General features: G+C 44.9%; 2 protein-coding genes across 2 annotated transcripts in view; both read right to left on the bottom strand.

Annotated features, from left to right (window-relative positions):
* LOC141051119 (uncharacterized) overlaps positions 1-22110 on the bottom strand; it is a 200937-nt gene that overhangs the window by 1321 nt on the left and 177506 nt on the right. The gene's annotated exons all lie outside the window — the stretch shown is intronic.
* On the bottom strand, positions 222-20017 carry LOC141051115 (gastrula zinc finger protein XlCGF66.1-like). Its single transcript, XM_073548001.1, has 7 exons — positions 19958-20017; positions 2750-2893; positions 2441-2620; positions 2234-2357; positions 2054-2150; positions 1765-1855; positions 222-360 (listed from the first exon to the last, which is right to left on the bottom strand). The coding sequence occupies exons 1-6, from the start codon at positions 19982-19984 to the stop codon at positions 1843-1845; spliced, it is 585 nt and encodes a 194-aa protein (XP_073404102.1). The 5' UTR covers positions 19985-20017; the 3' UTR covers positions 222-360; positions 1765-1842.

The following is a 22110-nucleotide window of genomic DNA, read 5'->3' as shown; positions in this document are numbered from 1 at the left end:
CATGTCTAACAAGGTCTGATTTCTGGTTAAAGTATTTTCCACACTCTGAAGAAAATCTTTTCTCCTTTGTGTGACTTTTTTGATGTGTAACAAAAGATGTTTTGAGGGAAAAACTTTTTCCATATTCTGAACTTGAAACTGTATTCTCTTCTATATGATCAATTGGGTTTTTAGCGTGTCTTTCGTGACTTTTATCTTTCTTAAAAGTCTGTGATAGCTCAGAAAAAGGATGTTTGCTCTGAAAGGATGATGATAAATCTGGGATTATAGGATACACTTGAGTTATAGCTTGTGTGTTAAAAACTTGATCCGATTTAAAAATTGAAGCCGTCAGATGTCTCTGTGATCTATCGCTGTCATCTGCAAAAAGATTAAAATCAAATTATTTTTCAATAAAATAACCCTAAAAATGTATATTTTTACAACCTTTCTGTATAAAGTATCAGTAGAAATTGCAAATTATGTAGCCAAATGAAATTATTTAGAAACACAAAATCAGTTCACAGTGTAATAGAAGGCCTCAGAGCATGAATCGGTGGAATGATATTCAAATGACTTGGTTAATTTCATCTTTCAAATATTGAAATAACCAGCAATCAAAATATGTTATGTAGCGCAAAATGATACCAATAACATTTACTTTGTTCTGTCTCCACATAAAGCAAATTGAGGTATAGCTGACTGATAAGCTGCTACGAGATCTTCCTACCTCCATACCAAAGATGAGAAGCAGACAACACTAGTGAAGGCTCAGCATCCGTTTCTGGATACAGAAATATTACTTGTCGGTATAATACTGTAACTTTCTATGAAGCCTCTGATGTCAGTTGCTGCTGGTGAGAAATTGAAAACTTCACAAGCCCAGCACAAGCGGTCCCTGTCTCACAGCAACTCTGACTATAAAATGACTGCCTAGAACAAGTGACCTGCCAACTGCGATGTGACACCATGCTGTCACAACACAGCTTTTGGGTGACCCGGGACCAGGGGCTCCTTCCCTGTCCCTAACACTAGGGGGGCACCCTAGCTTGCCCTATTCCCCTGGATACTTCTGAAGGTAAAGATGCCAGGGTCTCCACCCTTGCCTTATCTCTTGAGTCAGTCCTCCGTCTGTTCTATTCCCCCACCCAGCCCAGGGAAGAGGGGCATTACTGTGCACCGTAGAAAACAAACCGACAAATAAGGCAACACAAACAAGGGATAACAGAAAACTCCAGCATACAAATATTCACTCACATATAACATAGGAATGCACCGGGGCGTGGAGGTAGGAGAATAAACCAAAATAGAGAAGGATAGGGAATTACCACACAGTAACAAACAGAGTAGTTTGACAATAAATGGCTTCACCCAACCACTAACCATGAGTGGAGAAAAAGTTTTTGGTGTTATCATTCATATTCTGAAAAAAGGCCAAGAAAGCAAAAATTCTGCAGGGGTATGTAAACTTTTGAGCACAACTGTAAATCAGATTTATCACACCACAATTAAACATATCATACAAAGCAAACCTGTATAAATAGATGTAGAAACAAACATTAACATCCACAACAAAACCATATGTTTGGAGGAAGAGCTCCAACCTTAAATCTGAGTACTGTCAAAGTAATGGGGACAGTTATGGGTAAAGGAGCATGCTGTTGGTCACTATTCTGCTGTAGACATCTGATTGTGATATGGTCGGGCTACACCACTGATAAAGCAGACACAACCCGTGACTGATAAGAATCTGTGATTTCTCTGCATTTAGTGGTTACTACTCACGTGGCCGGTTATCTGTAGGAATCTCCTCTTCACACCATTCATCACCCCACACACATGTCTCTGTAGTATTAATATGGGTCAGATCTTCACCCTGAAACAAATATTGTAAAAGTCACAAACAGATGGAGAAGTCACATCAATGATCAGCTCTAATCCTGCCATCTCCACCGTTCTCAATACACAAGAATAAAATATATAATACTGGTGGATAAAACAAGACTGAGCACAAGACCTTCACAGCCATCTACACATCATAGGGGAGATCTCATGACACTTTCTCTCCATCTACCTGATGATCCTGAGGAACATCGGGATTTTCTTGTTTACAATCCTGTGGAAGAAGAGGACGGGACATCTCTCTGGTGTTGTCCTCTTACTGGATAGAACTGGAGGAAACACATACAGGGACTGAATTCATTCTTTACATACAGATAATTATAGGCCGTGCGTATTTAGTCCTGTCTGTTACCTGGTGATGTGAGGGGATGGGGATCCTCCACCATGACGTCCTTGTACAGATCTTTGTGTGCTTTTAAATATTCCCACTCCTCCATGGAGAAATAGATGGTGACATCCTGACACCTTATAGGAACCTGTCACATACAATGATACCGTCATCCCCCCGATCCCTTCATAGCGTTACTCTATAATGTCCCAGCATTCCCAGCAGTGTCACCTCTCCAGTCAGCAGCTCAATCATCTTGTAGGTAAGTTCTAAGATCTGATGCTCATTGATGTCCTTGTGTATCAGGGGGTGAGGCAGAGGCCCCATGACTTGGCTCAGGGGTCTTCCCCATCCCTCAGACACAGGGGCCTGACAGTGCTCACTAGAGGTCTTCTTCACTACTGTGTAAGCCTGGTTATGGAGAGACACATTAATAAATCTCACTACAGACATTTCCAGAGTCCTCACCTCTCCAGTTCTGTCCATCTGTTATTCCCATAGATAAGAATGATGTAATGTGATGTCATCAGATTCTCTCACCTCTCCGGTAAGCCGGAAGAGGATCTCTAGGGTGAGGTGTAATATTCTCTCCATCATGTCCCTGTCTCTATCCATCCTTGATGAGTCAATCATAAAACTTGTCTTATATAGATCTCCACTGAGAGGATCCGATATTGCAGGGATCTGAATGAGACGAAGATGAATCTATGTAACACCATAAAGAATCCTATGTAATAATACAATTACTGGAGATATTAAGGGGAAACATATGAGGAGACAGAACGTGCAGATGTTTTACTCTTTGTCGCATATGGACTAGAACAACAGAAGTATTGCTTTAAAAAAGACATCTCCTCCAGGGTCTCAATCACTGGCTATGTTGGTCACTGCTTCGGCCACTGATTGACTGTAGGGATCACATGTTCGTCAGGATTGACCAGGAACAAAAAAGTGATTAATTTCCTATGATAACAGAGTACTCAGATGTAAGATATAAAATGGGTCAATGAAAACCCATCATATGGAGCAAAGGAAGAACAGAAAATTCTCCGACCACTCCTAGTTAGAAACATCCAACAATAATCAAACATTGAAAAATAAAAACCACAAACCGGTTAACATGAACATAACCTTTTACAGACTGTGGTGTAGTGACCACTGTGTCCGCTAGGGGGCGCTGTGTGGGTGTCCCAGGACGGACAGATAGCCATGTCCAGAGTGGTAACAGGAGCAGGGTCCTAAATGACCGCTATGTATCCCAAGGTGGGTGGCCTTGGGATGAAGGCTTGATTATGTGCTGATCAGCAGAGCTGATGTTTTGTTCCAATGTGTTAGGGAGAAGCTTTCAGGTGATTGGTGAGACGGGTGCGATCAATCACCTACAAAACCACCTAAGGGCGGGTGTCTAAAACGCCATAGTAAATTATGTGTATGAGTGGTTGAAGGACCTGTGATGAGGTCATTGCCATGTGATCCGGTGGGCGTGGCTACGGACCATATAAGGTGGACAGGGTAGGTCACCCGGTTGGTCCATATAGAAGGTCTTGTCAGACCGACTGTGCTGAGGAAGATGTGTCTGCCTTCCTGAGTGCACGAGGAGACGTGTGTCTGATAGTTCCCTGGAGGGAATGAACGTCTGCACCGAGAAGCAGCCATGAGGTAACCGGACAGGGGAAATACCTGTGAGGCTAGAGAGCCTGCATACCGGACATAGCAAAGCCTGTGTGACCACAGGGTTAACAGTGGGGAGCTCTGTCATGGACGCGATGCTGTTTTATATGAACTTTCTGTTTCTGTTCATGGTTAATGATGCCTAATAAACCGCATGGACTGTTGGAGTTATATGAGAAACCCGTGCCAGGCCTGGTTATTTGGCTGCCTAGTGAGTATCCCCTTCCTTAATGACAAGCGCTACCTTACAAGACGGACACAAACATCAAGGAAGGGAAGAAGAAGGGAGAGTATAAGTTCTGAGAAGAGGAGAGGCCAAGTGATCAAAAGATTATCTATTCGTTTCTCTGAACCCAGAAGTAATTCCACAGGGCCCAAACAAAATCAAAACTTTCCACTCTTGCATTCAATAACGCCATCATATATTCCATCCTTCGGATGTCATTAATTCTATATAATAAGTGCTGATGTGAAGGAGGAAAGGAGGACAGGTCCACTTCCAGTTAAGATCTATCAGACACCTAGCCGCTGTAAGAATGTGTAATAACATCTTAGCTGAATTTTGTCTCCATCCCCTTGGGAGAAACATTTAACAGATAAATAATTGGGTCCAACCCCACCTCAGCATAAAGAACCTTGGTGATCAACAATCTCACCTCCCATCAGAAACTCATGATCCCAGAACAAGACCAGAAAATATGATTCTGCGTGCCCACTTCAGAGCCTCAACGCCAACACACATTTGAAATTGAGGGATTAAGTCTGTGAAGGAGGTCAGGAGTGTGATACCAGAACATTAGTATTTTATATTGATTTTCTTTACAAATGGTGCAAATCGAGGACTTAGCCACTTTTTACCAAATAATATGCCAGGCTTGAGGTGAAAGCTCCCTTCCTAGAATAGACTCCCATTTGCACATGTTGGAATGTTTTAATTGTTGGCCTTCTTGGGGAGAACTCAAAACTCTAAATATTTTTTATATGAATCCTTTAGTCGACAGCCCTCTCCTGCAAATCCTCTCAAAGTCAGTCGGCAGGGTGACTCCAGAAGAACCATAAAGCGAAGAAGCAAAGTGTTTAATCTGTAAACACTGGTAGAACTCTTTATTAGTAATAGCAAACTTGGACTTGACAGCATCAAATGTGAGTAGCTCCAGCATGTCCCCGTCTATCAAATCTGCAAACCTAAACAAACCCACAGATAACCAAGAATGGGTCATTGCACGTTCCAAACTACTTGGCAACAAGGGTTGAAATATGAACGAAATCATGGGCGAGTTAGGGGAGGCTAAATTAAACTTCCTCATACACAAATGGTCAAAATTGTTGGTACTCCTCGTTTAATGACAGAAAAACCCACAATGGTGACAGAAATAACTTGAATCTGACAAAAGTAATAATAAATAAAAAATCTATGAAAATGAACAAATGAAAGTCAGACATTGCTTTTCAACCATGCTTCCACAGAATTTTTTAAAAATAAGACTCATGAAATAGGCTTGGACAGAAATGATGGTACCCTTAACTTAATATTTTGTTGCACAACCTTTTGAGGCAATCACTGCAATTAAACGATTCCTCTGTCAGTGAGACTTCTGCACCTCTCGACAGGTATTTTGGCCCACTCCTCAAGAGCAAACTGCTCCAGTTGTCTCGTGTTTGAAGGTTGCCTTTTCCAGACGGCATGTTTCAGCTCTTTCCAAAGATGTTCAATAGGATTTAGGTCAAGGCTCATAGAAGGCCACTTCAGAATAGTCCAATGTTTTCCTCTAAGCCATTCTTGGGTGTGCTGTGTGTTTTGGGTTATTATCCTGTTGCAAGACCGATGACCTGCAACTGAGACGAGGCTTTCTGACACTGGGCAGCACATTTCTCTAGAATCCCCTAATATTCTTGAGATTTCATTGCACCCTGCACAGATTCTAGACACCCTGTGCCAGATGCAGCAAAGCAGCCCAAGAACATAACAGAGCCTCCTCCTTGTTTCACAGTAGGGACAGTGTTCTTTTCTTCATATGTTTCATTTTTCTGTCTGTGAACATAGAGCTGATGTGCCTTGTCAAAAATTTCCATTTCTGTCTCATCTGTCCATAGGACATTCTCACAGAAGCTTTGTGGCTTGTCAAGATGTAGTTTGGCAAATTCCAGTTTGGCTTTTTTATGATTTTTTTTCAACAATGATGTCCTCCTTGGTCGTCTCCCATGAAGTCCACTTTGGCTCATGTACGATGGATGGTGCTATCTGACACTTATGTTCCTTGAGCTTTAAGTTCACCTTTAATCTGTTTAGACGTTTTTCTTGGCTCTTTTGCTACCATTCGTATTATCGGTCATCAATTTTCCTCCTGCGGCCACGTCCAGGGAGGTTGACTACAGTCCCATGGAGCTTAAATTTCTGCATAATATGTGCAACTGTAGTCACAGGAACATCAATCAGCTTGGAAATGGTCTTATAACTTTTACCTTTAACATGTTTGTCTATAATTGTCTTTCTAATCTCCTGAGACAACTCTTTCCTTTGCTTCCTCTGGTCCATGTTGAGTGTGATACACACCATGTCACCAAACAGTACAGTGAGTATCAGTAGCCCTATATACAGGCCCACTCATTGATTCCAAGATTGTAGGTCTTTTTTATTATATAAAAATACTTCACATGACACAACTACGATACATTACAAAATAAAACACAACAGAACAAAACATAAGATCCAAGATTGTAGACACCTGTGATGCTAATTAGTGGACACACCATGATTTAACATGTCCCTTTTGTCACATTACTTTCAGGGGAACCATCATTTCTGTCCAGGCCTATTTCATGAGTTTTATTTATTTTTTTTTTAATTCTGTGGAAGCATGGTTGATTAACAATGTCTGACTTTCATTTGTTCATTTTCATAGATATTTCATTTATTATTACTTTTGTCAGATTCAAGTTATTTCTGTGACCATTGTGGGTTTTTCTGTCATTAAACAAGGGGTACAAACAATTTTGACCACGTGTGTACAAGAAAGCCATATCTCTGTTGTGAACCGAACAGGGCCCAATAGACACTCCAGGGTTTCAATGGTTCTATTTAACCATAATAGTGAATTCGGACAAATTGGTGCCAATCATAATTTCTCTATTTCTGTCCACTTGTTATATGCCAAAAACGAAGCCCACAAGGGGATTCTATGAAGGTGAGCAGCCCAATAGTATTTAATAATATCAGGGACCGATAGACCCCCCTGTGATTTATGAGAGACGAGGACAAGCTTAGAGATCCAATGACGCTTGTCACTCCAAATGAACCTCATCATGGCTGCCTGAAGGGATTTAAGTTCACTCATGGGGACCCTAACCGGTAAGGTCTCGAAAAAATAAAGCAACTTAGGAAGGAAGAACATCTTAAGAGAAGTAATATGGCCAATTAGCAAGAGTGGTTTCCATTTATCCATTAATTTCTTTAGGTCACTAAAAAGTGATGGGAAGTTAGAGCTATATAGGTTGCCGTAAGAAGAAGATAGGCTAACCCCCAGATATTTAATTGCCTCAGATTTCCATCTGAATTTAAAATTAAGTTTTAAATGAACCAGAACATCAGGAGGGACATTTAGTGGGAGGGCTTCTGTTTTAGAGGTATTTAGTTTATACCCTGATAATTCAACATATTTTTTAAGATCTTCCATCAGGTTGGGCAGCATAGTATGAATATGAAGGTTGGTTAGGATTAGAAGGACATCGTCCACAAATAAGGAAATCTTTAACACTTTGTCCCGTACCTCAACTCCTGATATGTTTGGATTTTGCCTAATCATCGCCGCTAGAGGTTCTATACATAAAACACATAATAGAGGCGATAAAGGGCAGCCCTGGCGGGTACCATTTGATATTTTGAATATGGGAGAAGTTTTAAAGGGAAGCTTAATAGAGGCCGAAGGGGAACTGCACAATGCTACAATAGCTGTTAGAAAAGGGCCCGAAATGCCAAAAACCTTCAATGTTTCAAACAGGAAGGACCAATTAAGGTGATCAAATGCCTTTTCTGCATCTAGGCTTAATATAAAAGACTGTAATTTTTTTTTTTTATTAGCAACGTCCATTAGATCTATTGCCCTTCTAGTATTATCTCCCCTCTGAAGGTTAGGGACAAAACCCACTTGATCCTTATTACTATACTTGATCCTTAAGTTGAGGTGGCCAGCAGTTTAGTCTATTAGCTAATAAACGGGTGAATATTTTTAAGTCGCAAAATCCCTCTTCAGAGAGAAAGAGGACTTGAACTCTATAGCGCCACCTGTTGGTAGTAGTGATCCTACAAGTCACAATCAACCCTTTAATAAGTGTTGTAATATGACTTAGGATAAAAGCCAACTCAGTATCTCAATTTGCAGATACGGTGTTTCGGGCTATTGGCCCTCGTCAGAGCAAAGTATGAGAACTGATTTGGCTAGGAGAGAGGCTCTAGACTGAGGTCTGAGGGGTAAGGTTTCTCCTTGTGGAGAGTGACATACCAGCTCTGGCTTGTCAAGGTAAGGAGGCTTATTCGTCGTGCAATGCTCCTCTGGGAAAATAATATGCAAATTGCCTCTTCAGAGAGGAAGAGGACTTGAACTCTATAGCGCCACCTGTTGGTAGTAGCGATCCTACAAATCACAATCAACCCTTTAACGAGTCTTGTAATATGACTTAGGATAAAAGCCAAATCAGAATATCAATTTGCAGGCACGGTGTTTTGGGATATTGGCCCTCGTCAGTGCAAAATAAGAGAAATGATTAAGCTAGTTCAGAATTTAGCAACGCAATTGAACGATAAAAAGTAGAATCAGCTTGCTGAATGTATAAAAATACCTTCTTTATTTCACATCATGGAATGTACATTCTATGACTAAGGTCAGAATGTGATCTCTGTTTTTATTCACATGGATTCCATTGTCATTTTAATGGTGTGAAATAAAGAAGGTATTTTTATACATTCAGCAAGCTGATTCTACTTTTTCTTATACTACTATCCGATGATCAGACGGACTCTGGATCGCTGCTGCAGCATTCCAAGCTACCAAGCACATGTTACACGGTGAGGTAAGTTCCCCCCTTTTTTTTTTCTTTGTTTTTCGCAATTGGACGATAGTTTGAGCAATTCAATGGATCCTTCCCGGATTTGGGATAAGAATTATATAAAAATGTATTAGTGTATTTGGTACGGGTGAGCCCTCAAGAAATGAGTTAAATAGATTGACCACATGAGGATAAAGCTCCTCCACAAATGTTTTGTAATACAGATACGTCAACCCATCTGGGATGGAGATTTAACCAAAGGGAGGTACTTCAAGATGTCCACTACCTCCTCCCATGTCACACACTGGTTGAGAGAGGACAAGACCTCAGAGGGGAGAAGTGGGAGGTTTAATTTTGATAGAAAATGATTCAATGCTTTAATTCTATCAGTCTTGAATATGGAGGGAGTATCTTGTAGGCTATACAATTTGCTATAGAAGTTATAAAATATTTCCGAGATTACAGTTGGGTTATAGTGGATCGTGCCGTCCGCTCCTCTCAGAGCCTGGGGATGAGAGCTCAGGGTTCTATCCTTCAATTATCTAGCCAGAAGTGTATGGGCTTTATTTCCTTTTTCGTAATATTTTTGTTTAGTATATAGAATAAGTTTTTCAACTTTACACATTGAGAGGTGTTTTAATTTATTTCTAATCGACACAACCCTATTTAAGATCCTCACTGAGGGCGAAGCCGCCGACCATTGCTCCTCTCTCGTCAATTGAGAAGTTCATCAAATTCACATTCAGCATTTCTTTTTAATCTGGAACCCTCCTTAATACAGTGCCCCTCATGACGGCCTTGTGAGCTTCCCAGAGGACTGAAGGGGGAAAAAACAATCCCTTATTCAGATGGAAGAAGTCAGTGAGATGGTTCAATAGAGTCTTACGAATCACAGGTCCTTTATTAGAAAATCATTCAACCACCAGTGACACACCCTGGAAAACGGTTGAGTGGATTTAAGGACTAACACCACCGGGGCGTGATCAGACCAGGTAATGTGACCCATCTCAGCCTTCGCCATCATCCTAAGGGTCGAAATATTTGCAAAAAAATAATCGATTCTAGAGTGGGTGTGATGAGGGGGAAAATAGAAGAAGGTCCTGTCCCCAGGATGATCTATTCTCCACAAGTCAAATAAGGAGTTAGTCCTAATTAATTTTCTAAAGTCTCTCGACATTCTAATCAGATTTTGTGATGGGATTTATTATTAATAGAGTGTCTATGAAATTGTTCTGAGAAAGGGATATTAATATCGCCACCCACCAGTAAAGCTGCCGGCAGTAGTTTTTGAATCAGGGAAAAAACCTTTCTCACGAATTTGATCTAACCTGAGTTTGGAGCATATAAACTGCATAGAATGATGGGCCTGCCCTTCAAAGAAGCTTCTAAAATGACATATCTACCCCCAGGATCAATGTGTGATTTGTTCACTTGTAAGGGACAACCTGATGATATTGGGATGGCTACTCATCCTCTCTTATTATTGGTGAAAGCAGAATAAGATACAGGGGAGGAGATGAAGGGAAACCCAAATGTACCTGATTTATCGTAATGCGTCTCCTGAAGGAAGGCAATATCGGCCTTCTGGAACATCAGCTTCCTTTTTCTAGGGGCGTTAAGTCCCTTAAAGTTTAAACGATATTATGTGTGTCAATACTTAGTTTACCACATGCACATGGCTTCCAAGAGCTATCATCTTTCCCACCACCCTCAGGATACAGTAAAAGACTCTCTCTTCCAGAATATTCTGCGTCTGTCGCTCTGGTTGGTGCAACCGGGTGAATGGGAGGGGAAAAGACAAGGACAACAGAAAACACAAAGAAAAAACATAACTTTAGAAAATAAAGCACCATAATTCCCAGGAATAGAAAGCCTGGTCTGTGGCTGTCCCCATGGAAAATATCAAACCCACTAGGATAATAAAAAAAAAGGAGCACCACAGCCACAGAGAAAATTCTCAGAGACGTAGCCCACCGCCTAGTCTACGCAGGGGAAAACAATAACAATAAAACTGTCCCCTGTTACTAGACAAGCCAAGGTTCCTCCAGGCATTCTACATTAGTGTTTTGCGTGATTACCCGCCTAAAAAGAACAAATAGAAATACGGCATCTAAAGAATTATGGAGTAATATAGAGATGAGCCTGCACCAGCTAATACTTAGTAAGGAACTTAGACAACTTTGGAAAGCCAAGTTATGCAATATCAAAAAGAGAGAAAAGTGAAAACATTATAAAAAGTTCAATCCGTGATGTCAGCGAAGAGCGAAGACTCATTGTTCCTCTCTCTCCTCCCCTGCCACTCAAACGTTCCTTTCTTCTTTTCTGGGTCTAAACCGAAGTTGGAGGCGGACCCACAGGGATAGGGATATCCCAGTATGAAATCTTAGGGACCTGGAGTTCTAATTTCTCACAAAAGGCTGTGAAGTCCTCAAGGGAGCGCAGTGTCGCCAAAACACCCTTTCTCTGAGCTGTTAAAGCAAAGGGGAACCCGCAACTATAGGGAATTCTGAGATCCTTCAGGATGGGCAGCAAAGAGCAGAGGAGTCTCCACTTTTGCAAGGTTCTACAAGTCCAGGAATAATTGAATGGCAGTGTCCTGAAACTTAATCTCCCCTAAGGAACTGGCTTTCATAATTCTTTAATTTCAAAATCATGTAGACAACAAATAATGTAATAATGTCTCTTGGGACTGATGTAGATCCCTTAGGCTGCAGGGCTCGATGTGCTCGATCAAATTTAAGGGGTGTGGAGACTGGATCTCCCAGGATGGAGGTGAAGATTTCTTGTAGGATTAGTTTAATGCTTTCCTGGTCATTCGAATCTGGGACTCCTCTCCTTCTTATGTTACATCTCCTACCCGTTGCCCAAGTCCTCTAATTGAACTTGCAGGTCTCTGACCATTTTCTGCTGCATAGTAGATGTCTGGTGTAAATCCACCATATGGGACCGGGTTACATCATGCTCTCCCTCCAAAGAATCAATTCTGCCTGACAAAAGCTGCAAGTCCTGTTGAAAAACAGGCAATTTCAGACCTGCGGAACGCACCAAATAATGAAGATGGTATATGGTATGGTGCGTTCGCAGCCCGGGGTTCACTGTGCATAGATGTAAACTGCAGCTAGGCAATGGCGAATGGGATATAACAGGAGATAGCCGGACACCGGCATGTAACCTCTGACCCGGTGCGTGCAAGGACAGACTCAGTTACTATAAGAGCCCACTTTCTTTATTGCTTGAGGGAAAGTTTCTAGACTAGGCAAAATACATCCAGGTAGTGGAATTCTTGGCCATCTAGTACATTATATGGCCCAGTCTACGGGATGCGTAGCTGGCAAAGAATACCTCTTATTGAGGGTCAGTTTTTTATGGGCATTTTTAGAGACAATGTTTTCACCAAGTTTAGTGAGCTATACTATGATTCACACTGACTCAATTTAGGAGCAGGTGCTTTTTTCCTCAAAGACATATAAACTCTATTGGCTATTCAGCTGTCTTTTTGTGTGTTTGTGGTTGGGTGATGATAGGCGGGTGCAATGTCTACCCTGGTGGTCACCTCTAACCAGCATAAGAACAGTGCTGGAAAGCGCACGTATCTGCACACGGCGCCGCTCTGGCAGACACTGCGGTATCAGTGATATGTGAAGCCTGTACTGACCGACACCCACAGGCGATACAGGAAGGAGAGCTGACTATATTGTGGCGCTAAGCACTGCTAGTGCTAGGTGCTAACTCTAACTCTAAGACCCTAATTCTTAATGAGTCAGTCACCAGTCTCATACATCCATCATCACTTACACCACTAAACAATATAGAATCAATGTCTATCATAGCGCATGGCGGGGCGGCCATGCGAACCTTTTATAGCAGCGTCCTTCCGGGACCTTCCTGATGGTCCAATCAGAGCTGGAGTAGGACCTGAGCATGTGACCTCCGATCTCCAATGAGAGATCGTCCCACGGGCATGCTCAGTGGACGGAAAGGAGGACTTAGTCCCTAGAGTTGTTCACTGCTGACCAGCATGCGTTGCTATAGCTGGACCAGAGGTGGCAGCAGCAGCAACCAAACCCACAATGCTGGTGTGAGCAGAGCACCGGGATCGACGAGTCTGCTGAGCAGGCTCCTCTGCAGTCGGAGAGGAATGGGAGACCGCAGAAGGCAAGGCTCGGGATTCCTGCTGTGCAGCGAAAGAAACCCGACGCCTAACATTGGGTTAATCTAGGAGGATCATTTGGGGGAACTAAAACCTCTTTTTTCCCCATTTTAATGAACCCCCATGTGGGTCACTGCGTGACTAATCTGTGATGCGACCTGAGGCCGACCAGGAGAGGAGGGGAACTGGCCTCCTTCCACTGCCTGCTGTAAACCGCCACTATTAGCAGCATGTTGGCCAGGGGGGAATCAACATCTGATTCAATCCAGCAGGGCATAACAACTCTGGGATTTCATTTTAGTCTGCTGCATTCTCCTCATTCCCTGGGCACCCAAGATCCGCCTGGCCCGAAGGCTGCTAACCCTCCTCCAGGGCATCGCGAGCCTTGACCTTCACACTCTCCTGTGCTGCTTCCTCCACGTAGCAAGATGGTGCCCGGACTCCAGCGGCGCCCTGCTCCCGAAGGAGAAATGCATCCAGGGCCATTGCAGGACCGGCCAACACCGTTCCAGATAGCGCCAGGTTACTCACCCTACTGGGACCCATCGGGAAGTATTATGAAGCGCCAGTGCAGGGTGCTTCTGCCGCTATGTAAGTATGCCCGGTTGGAGCTCTGCAGCCGCACAAACACTCACACCGGCATCCAGACATGCCCCCTGGGAGCTGCCATTTGTATTTACTGATTTATAAGTGTCAGAGCATTACACTTGAACACTGCAAATACGGTAGCCCCTGGGAACATCCTGTGCTACAATTTTTTTCTTTCACCAGTAATTACTGTCATCTGAGAAAAGCTCTCATATGATTGTGGCACTCAGATCACTGTAATTACTGATGAGCAGTAAACACAGGTCTGGGCCCCAGAGTTAAAGTGATTTCATACAATGACATGTACGGATGAATGAAAGAAGTTACCACCTCAGCCCCGAATCACAGCAAATACTGGTGAGCACTCATTAGACACTAGGGATGCAAAAAAGACTCCACCCAGTGGTGAGTACAATAACTTTGGCTGACAGCTATCTCATGTGTATGGGGCCATTAGTATTACACTGACAGGCAGGGATAATACCCCGCACTACAGTAGTACAGGGCATCACCGGAGTAGTCAGAGGCTTCTATGTTGTATGATCGAACTGATGAGGGGTGTGGAAAAAAATTAATGAATAAAAATGAATTAAAAAAAACACAAAAATCAGATTTAGCAATAACAAATATGCTTGATATAGACGAAACAACGACTTTATTATACTCTTACCCTATACAATTATCAAGTGATGATTATCTCATATGTTCCAGGTTCAACTGTCCTGACATTAAGAATGGGGCTAAGGGAGTATTTATTAGCTGGTGTGGTGGGTGGTACCTGGGTGGGCGTCATGTAGCATTATACTGTGTATGGGGGATGGAGGTACTGTGGGAACATTATACGGTGTGTGGGGGATGGCAGTACTGGGGAACATTATACTGTGTGGGGGGATGGCGGTACTGTGGGAACATTATACTGTGTGGGGGGATGGTGGTACTGTGGGAACATTATACTGTGTGTGGGGATGGTGGTACTGTGGGAACATTATACTGTGTGTGGGGGGATGGTACTGTGGGAAGATTATACTTGGGGATGGCGGTACTGTGGGAACATTATACTGTGTGTGGGGGGATGGCGGTTCTGTGGGAACATTATACTGTGTGGGGGGATGGCAGTACTGTGGGAACATTATACTGTGTGGGGGGATGGTGGTACTGTGGGAACATTATACTGTGTGTGGGGGGATGGTACTGTGGGAACATTATACTGTGTGTTGGGGATGGCGGTACTGTGGGAACATTATACTGTGTGTGGGGGGATGGCGGTTCTGTGGGAACATTATACTGTGTGGGGGGGATGGCAGTACTGTGGGAACATTATACTGTGTGTGGGGGATGGCGGTACTGTGGGAGCATTATACTGTGTGTGGGGGGATGGTGGTACTGGGGGAACATTATACTGTGTGTGGGGGGGATGGTGGTACTGGGGGAACATTATACTGTGTGTGGGGGATGGTACTGTGGGAACATTATACTGTGTGTGGGGGGATGGCGGCACTGGGGGACATTATACTGTGTGTGGGGGATGGCGGTACTGTGGGATCATTATACTGTGTGGGGGGATGGTGGTACTGTGGGAACATTATACTGTGTGGGGGGGATGGTACTGTGGGAACATTATACTGTGTGTTGGGGATGGCGGTACTGTAGGAACATTATACTGTGTGTGGGGGGATGGCGGTTCTGTGGGAACATTATACTGTGTGTGGGGGGATGGCGGCACTGGGGGACATTATACTGTGTGTGGGGGATATACATGCAAAGAGAAAATATGAGTAACTAGGTGAGTATAATAAAAACATGTCTTTATTAGTTAGCATATGTATCACTTAGTACAAAAACACAAAGAGTAAAACGACACCACAGGATAGAAAACAGAATGACCCGGGAAGAACACCCAGCCACAAGATATCAAATAACAAAACAGTGTATATAGGATATAGCCACATCTAGTTAAGTAACCAGTGTCTGCTAATTCCCCATCTCCCAATTGGGAGATCCCTACGCCACATTATAGATCCGTTGTAATAACCTAGTGTGCACAAATAATCTCATATGGCCAGTTTGAAAAGATATCTTACCAGATGTACAAATAGAGGCTGAGTGGACCCGGGACCAGGTGAGGGGGAACGCCCGACGCGCGTTTCACGTGACTACAGGCACGCTTTCTCAAGGGAAGTATACCGGGGAGTGCGCACAGGACCTTCTTAAACCCATGTGATTAGTCACATGGTTCCCAATCAGCCAATCAAAGCGGTTTGGCGAGGCGCAATTTAGAAACTTCTAAATTGCGGTCGAGAACAATCATGTGGATTTCGCCATTTATACATACGTGCTGATTTTTTATCCTCCACATCTCTCTGGAATTTTTTAGCCTTAGTGGACTGGATTTCTTGAGCCCACTTCTGAGAAAGATCATCCATTTCCTCATTGAATTTTTTTAAATGATCACTAGTCATATCACTGTCTTGCATGCACAAATGTACTGCGCTGCACCACCTTCAGTACCTCGGATGGAAGGAGACAGTTCGATATACGCCATCGAATATCCTGTGGCAGTATGAACGTGATCTATTACGCTACATGTGACTGTCCAAAAATTTATATTGGACTTAGGTCAAGGGAGCTTAGGATGAGGGTGCGTGAACACGTGCGGGACATCTGTGCATCCAAGACAGTGACCGATATGTCCCTCCTTAAAACCTTGCCCCGCCATTTTCGACAATATCATAATGGCGAATCAACTTCCCTTAAAATTAGAGGGATTGATCAAGTACATTTAGGGGTGAGGGGGGGGAATTATAAACGTAGGTTGGCGCAAATTGAGGCCAAATGGATTATTACACTTGACACAATGGCCCCTAAAGGGCTTAATGAATCATTGTCGTTTGCCTCTTTTTTGTAGGGTATCCTGAACGCTGAATATTTTCCTATTGGGCCTTTTTGGTCCTTTTATTTATTTATTTTGTGCCCCTTTTTCCCCACTGTTTCCCCATATCCCAGGTTTTGGGTTGGTTTTATTCATTATTGCTTATGTGTGTTTTTTTGATATATGTTTCACTTATTTCCTTTTTTTAGTTTATGCTGGACCTCTTTTCCATCCATCAATTGGACCCATATTTTACACTTATACCTGGCTGTTCCACTGGCCCTAATTTTAATATCTACACTGGATGCTCATTATCTTGGACATTGGTGTCTATGGACGACTATGGGATGCTGTAATTTGAAGAGATCAAATGTGCTGTGATGTTATATCTGAATTTTTCAGTACCCTCTGATATATATATATATATATATATATATATATATATATATATATATATATAAACCTCTACTTGCAGTTGTCTGTCTTATGAGAATATATACTTTTGTCCACTTTTGACCTGTGCCCAATACTCTGTGCACTACTTTGATGTATGTTTACATTCATTGGTATCAGTGGTTGTGCGCATGCCCACTGTCTCTGTTTGTGGCCGACATGCGGAGGAGTGTCTTTTGCCTTCCTCCGGGCTTCTGGGGACTCCTCCTCCCCTGCTGCCTGGGGTAACGTCTGCCGCTTTCTCCCGCATTGTCCGGCCCTTCGGGTGTACAGCGCGCATGCGCCGCGCCAAACCGCTTTGATTGGCTGATTGGGAACCATGTGACTAATCACATGGGTTTAAGAAGGTCCTGTGCGCACTCCCCGGTATACTTCCCTTGAGAAAGCGTGCCTGTAGTCACGCGAAACGCGCGTTCCCCTCACCTGGTCCCGGGTCCACTCAGCCTCTATTTGTACATCTGGTAAGATATCTTTTCAAACTGGCCATATGAGATTATTTGTGCACACTAGGTTATTACAACGGATCTATAATGTAGCATAGGGATCTCCCAATTGGGAGATGGGGAATTAGCAGACACTGGTTACTTACCTAGATGTGGCTATATCCTATATACACTGTTTTGTTATTTGATATCTTGTGGCTGGGTGTTCTTCCCGGGTCATTCTGTTTTCTATCCTGTGGTGTCGTTTTACTCTTTGTGTTTTTGTACTAAGTGATACATATGCTAACTAATAAAGACGTATTTTTATTATACTCACCTAGCTACTCATGTTTTCTCTTTGCATGTATATCTATTGGAGTGGGTGCTTCAGGTGTTTTCCTGATTAGGGTGGCCACTTATAGCCCTAAACCCTATTTCTGACATAGTGATAATGTCACTGAGGTTTTTGCATTTATTATGTGTGTGAGGGATGGTGGTACTGTGGGAACATTATACTGTGTGTGAGGGGATAGTGGCACTGGGGGAACATTATACTGTGTGGGGGTGATGGTGGTACTGTGGGAACATTATACTGTGTGGGGGGATGGCGGTTCTGTGGGAACATTATACTGTGTGTGGGGGATGGTGGTACTGTGGGAACATTATACTGTGTGTGGGGAGATGGCGGTACTGGGGGAACATTATACTGTGTGTGGGGGATGGTGGTACTGTGGGAACATTATACTGTGTGTGGGGGGATGGCGGTTCTGTGGGAACATTATACTGTGTGTGGGGAGATGGCAGTATTGTGGGAACATTATACTGTGTGTGGGGGCGATGGCGGTACTGGGGGAACATTATACTGTGTGTGGGGGATGGTGGTACTGTGGGAACATTATACTGTGTGTGGGGGGATGGCGGTTCTGTGGGAACATTATACTGTGTGTGGGGGATGGTGGTACTGTGGGAACATTATACTGTGTGTGGGGGGATGGCAGTATTGTGGGAACATTATACTGTGTGTGGGGGGATGGCGGTTCTGTGGGAACATTATACTGTGTGTGGGGGATGGTGGTACTGTGGGAACATTATACTGTGTGTGGGGAGATGGCAGTATTGTGGGAACATTATACTGTGTGTGGGGGATGACGGTACTGTGGGAACATTATACTGTGTGTGGGGGATGGTGGTTCTGTGGGAACATTATACTGTGTGTGGGGGATGGTGGTACTGTGGGAACATTATACTGTGTGTGGGGAGATGGCAGTATTGTGGGAACATTATACTGTGTGTGGGGGCGATGGCGGTACTGGGGGAACATTATACTGTGTGTGGGGGATGGTGGTACTGTGGGAACATTATACTGTGTGTGGGGGGATGGCGGTACTGTGGGAACATAATACTGTGTGTGGGGGCGATGGCGGTACTGGGGGAACATTATACTGTGTGTGGGGATGGCAGTACTGTGGGAGCATTATACTGTGTGGGGGGGATGGAGGTACTGTGGGAACATTATACTGTATGTGGGGAGATGGCAGTATTGTGGGAACATTATACTGTGTGTGTGGGGGATAGCGGTACTGGGGGAACATTATACTGTGTGTGGGGGGGATGTCGGTACTGTGGGAACATTATACTGTGTGGGGGATGGTGGTACTGTGGGAACATTATACTGTGTGTGGGGGGATGGCGGTTCTGTGGGAACATTATACTGTGTGTGGGGAGATGGCAGTATTGTGGGAACATTATACTGCATGGAGGGCATAGTGATGAATAAGAAAGGGGCATCGTTGTATGTGAATACGGGTTTCAATATTTGTTCTTTCATAATTAGTTCGTATGTGTCTATTGGAAAAATTTTATTGTTTTCATAAAGGCTGCTTTCACATATCAGTTTTTTGGCGTCAGTCACATTCCGTCGGATCGATGGATCTGTGGCAGATGGTGAAAAATTGATGAGACGGATCCGTTCTTTCGCTGGATCCGACTGCTGGATCCGTCAAAAAAACAGATGCGTTGCATCCGTTTTTGGACGGATCCGTTTTTAAAAATGCCCTCAGACAGATATATAGATCTATAGATATGTATGAAAAAGGCACAGCAGCACCCTGTGAATGCCAAGACATATGATGTCAATGGAAATAACAACTTCCAAACGCTCTGTCCCTCAGCATGATGTACTTACAAAAAAAGCAAAGGTTCCTAGCACATGATTTGGCCAACTCGTGTGTCCGTCAACTGCGGCAAGGTGCCACTTCTCTGACGGCATTCACAGGCTGCTGCTGTGCCTTTTTCATACATGCTTTGCAGTCACTGCAGCTTGCACCTATTCACACTTAGGAGGTCAGGTTTTTTTGTATAGATCTATAGATAGATAGTATAGATATATCTATACTATCTATCTATAGATCTGTCTGAGGGCGTTTTAAAAACGGATCCATCAAAAAACTGATATGTGAAAGCAGCCTAAGAGGCTCAAACGGCTATATAGTCTCAGCGCTGAAGGGGTTACTGCCCCCTGCGCCCAGTAATGGGGAATCTCCAGCACCTACCTCCACCTGCAGAGCCGCACTCCACATATATGGCTGCTCTGTGCGCACAGGACCTGGGATGAGGTCACAGGAGGGGAGGAGTCAGGGGTCACATGATCAGGAGCCTCAGTGTATGCAGGACTGCTGTGCTGGTTGTCATGGTGCTGGATGAGGGGAAGTTTCTGTGTGGGGTCAGGAGGGGTTTACAGGGTGGATGTAGCAGAGCCGCGTGTGTACGAGGTGTACGGAGCGGAGTCGCGTGTGTACGAGGTGTACGGAGCGGAGCCGCGTGTGTACGAGGTGTACGGAGCGGAGCCGCGTGTGTACGAGGTGTACGGAGCGGAGCCGCGTGTGTACGAGGTGTACGGAGCGGAGCCGCGTGTGTACGAGGTGTACGGAGCGGAGCCGCGTGTGTACGAGGTGTACGGAGCGGAGCCGCGTGTGTACGAGGTGTACGGAGCGGAGCCGCGTGTGTACGAGGTGTACGGAGCGGAGCCGCGTGTGTACGAGGTGTACGGAGCGGAGCCGCGTGTGTACGAGGTGTACGGAGCGGAGCCGCGTGTGTACGAGGTGTACGGAGCGGAGCCGCGTGTGTACGAGGTGTACGGAGCGGAGCCGCGTGTGTACGAGGTGTACGGAGCGGAGCCGCGTGTGTACGAGGTGTGCGGAGCCGCGTGTGTACGAGGTGTACGGAGCGGAGCCGCGTGTGTACGAGGTGTACGGAGCGGAGCCGCGTGTGTACGAGGTGTACGGAGCGGAGCCGCGTGTGTACGAGGTGTACGGAGCGGAGCCGCGTGTGTACGAGGTGTACGGAGCGGAGCCGCGTGTGTACGAGGTGTACGGAGCGGAGCCGCGTGTGTACGAGGTGTACGGAGCGGAGCCGCGTGTGTACGAGGTGTACGGAGCGGAGCCGCGTGTGTACGAGGTGTACGGAGCGGAGCCGCGTGTGTACGAGGTGTACGGAGCGGAGCCGCGTGTGTACGAGGTGTACGGAGCGGAGCCGCGTGTGTACGAGGTGTACGGAGCGGAGCCGCGTGTGTACGAGGTGTACGGAGCGGAGCCGCGTGTGTACGAGGTGTACGGAGCGGAGCCGCGTGTGTACGAGGTGTACGGAGCGGAGCCGCGTGTGTACGAGGTGTACGGAGCGGAGCCGCGTGTGTACGAGGTGTACGGAGCGGAGCCGCGTGTGTACGAGGTGTACGGAGCGGAGCCGCGTGTGTACGAGGTGTACGGAGCGGAGCCGCGTGTGTACGAGGTGTACGGAGCGGAGCCGCATGTGTACGAGGTGTACGGAGCGGAGCCGCGTGTGTACGAGGTGTACGGAGCGGAGCCGCGTGTGTACGAGGTGTACGGAGCGGAGCCGCGTGTGTACGAGGTGTACGGAGCGGAGCCGCGTGTGTACGAGGTGTACGGAGCGGAGCCGCGTGTGTACGAGGTGTACGGAGCGGAGCCGCGTGTGTACGAGGTGTACGGAGCGGAGCCGCGTGTGTACGAGGTGTACGGAGCGGAGCCGTGTGTGTATGAGGTGTACGGAGCGGAGCCGTGTGTGTATGAGGTGAGCGGAGCCGTGTGTATGGGGTGTAACGAGCAGAGCTATGTGTGTATGACGTGTACATAAATCTCGTTAAAAACAGTCATACAGTTATTAAATAACAAATATTACCATACCATTATGGAATAAGTCCGCTATACCAAAGCTAATACACCAATGATAAGCCACATAAATTGGGTAAATGCTGCCACACAGCGACTATATATTATCACCACATAGTGTCTGAGTATAACCACCATTCTATACTGAACAAAACCACTAATCTAGGGATGTTAAACTCAAATACACAGAGGGCCAAAATTAAAAATTTAGACAAAATCACGGGCCAACCTTGATATTTATTAAAAAACTAGATGGAGGCCCGATGCTATTGCATCGGGAGGGTGGTAATGTCACGATGGGGGCAGGCTTTGCAGCGTTGAGAATCCCCCTACCCCCATGTGCTCACCCACCTGTCCACTCTCTTTCCCCATGTGCTGACTTCTCCCGTCTGTGTTCTCTTCTTTGACCTATCTACCCCATGTGCTATCCCCCTTATCTGCTGTCTCTCTCCTTCCTGTGCTGTGTTCTCTCCTCATGTGCTGTCTCGTTTGAGCGGTCTCCCCCCCTGTGCTCTGTCTCT

The sequence above is a fragment of the Dendrobates tinctorius genome, unplaced genomic scaffold, assembly GCF_039654945.1.
Source record: "Dendrobates tinctorius isolate UK_male_01 unplaced genomic scaffold, ASM3965494v1 ptg000155l, whole genome shotgun sequence".
NCBI classification, from domain to species: Eukaryota; Metazoa; Chordata; class Amphibia; order Anura; family Dendrobatidae; genus Dendrobates; species Dendrobates tinctorius.
The sequence above is the reverse complement of the archived record's forward strand: the minus strand, read 5'-3'. Positions and strand labels throughout refer to the sequence as shown.

Excerpts from the sequence above, each read along its gene's own strand:
- LOC141051115 (XM_073548001.1), bottom strand. The coding sequence starts at position 19,984 with ATGTGGAGTGCGGCTCTGCAGGTGGAG. Across the intron at positions 2,894-19,957 it reads GTGCGGCTCTGCAGGTGGAG|ATCCCTGCAATATCGGATCC; the intron begins GTAGGTGCTGGA and ends CGTCTCATTCAG. Across the intron at positions 2,621-2,749 it reads TCTTCCGGCTTACCGGAGAG|GCTTACACAGTAGTGAAGAA; the intron begins GTGAGAGAATCT and ends CTCCATAACCAG.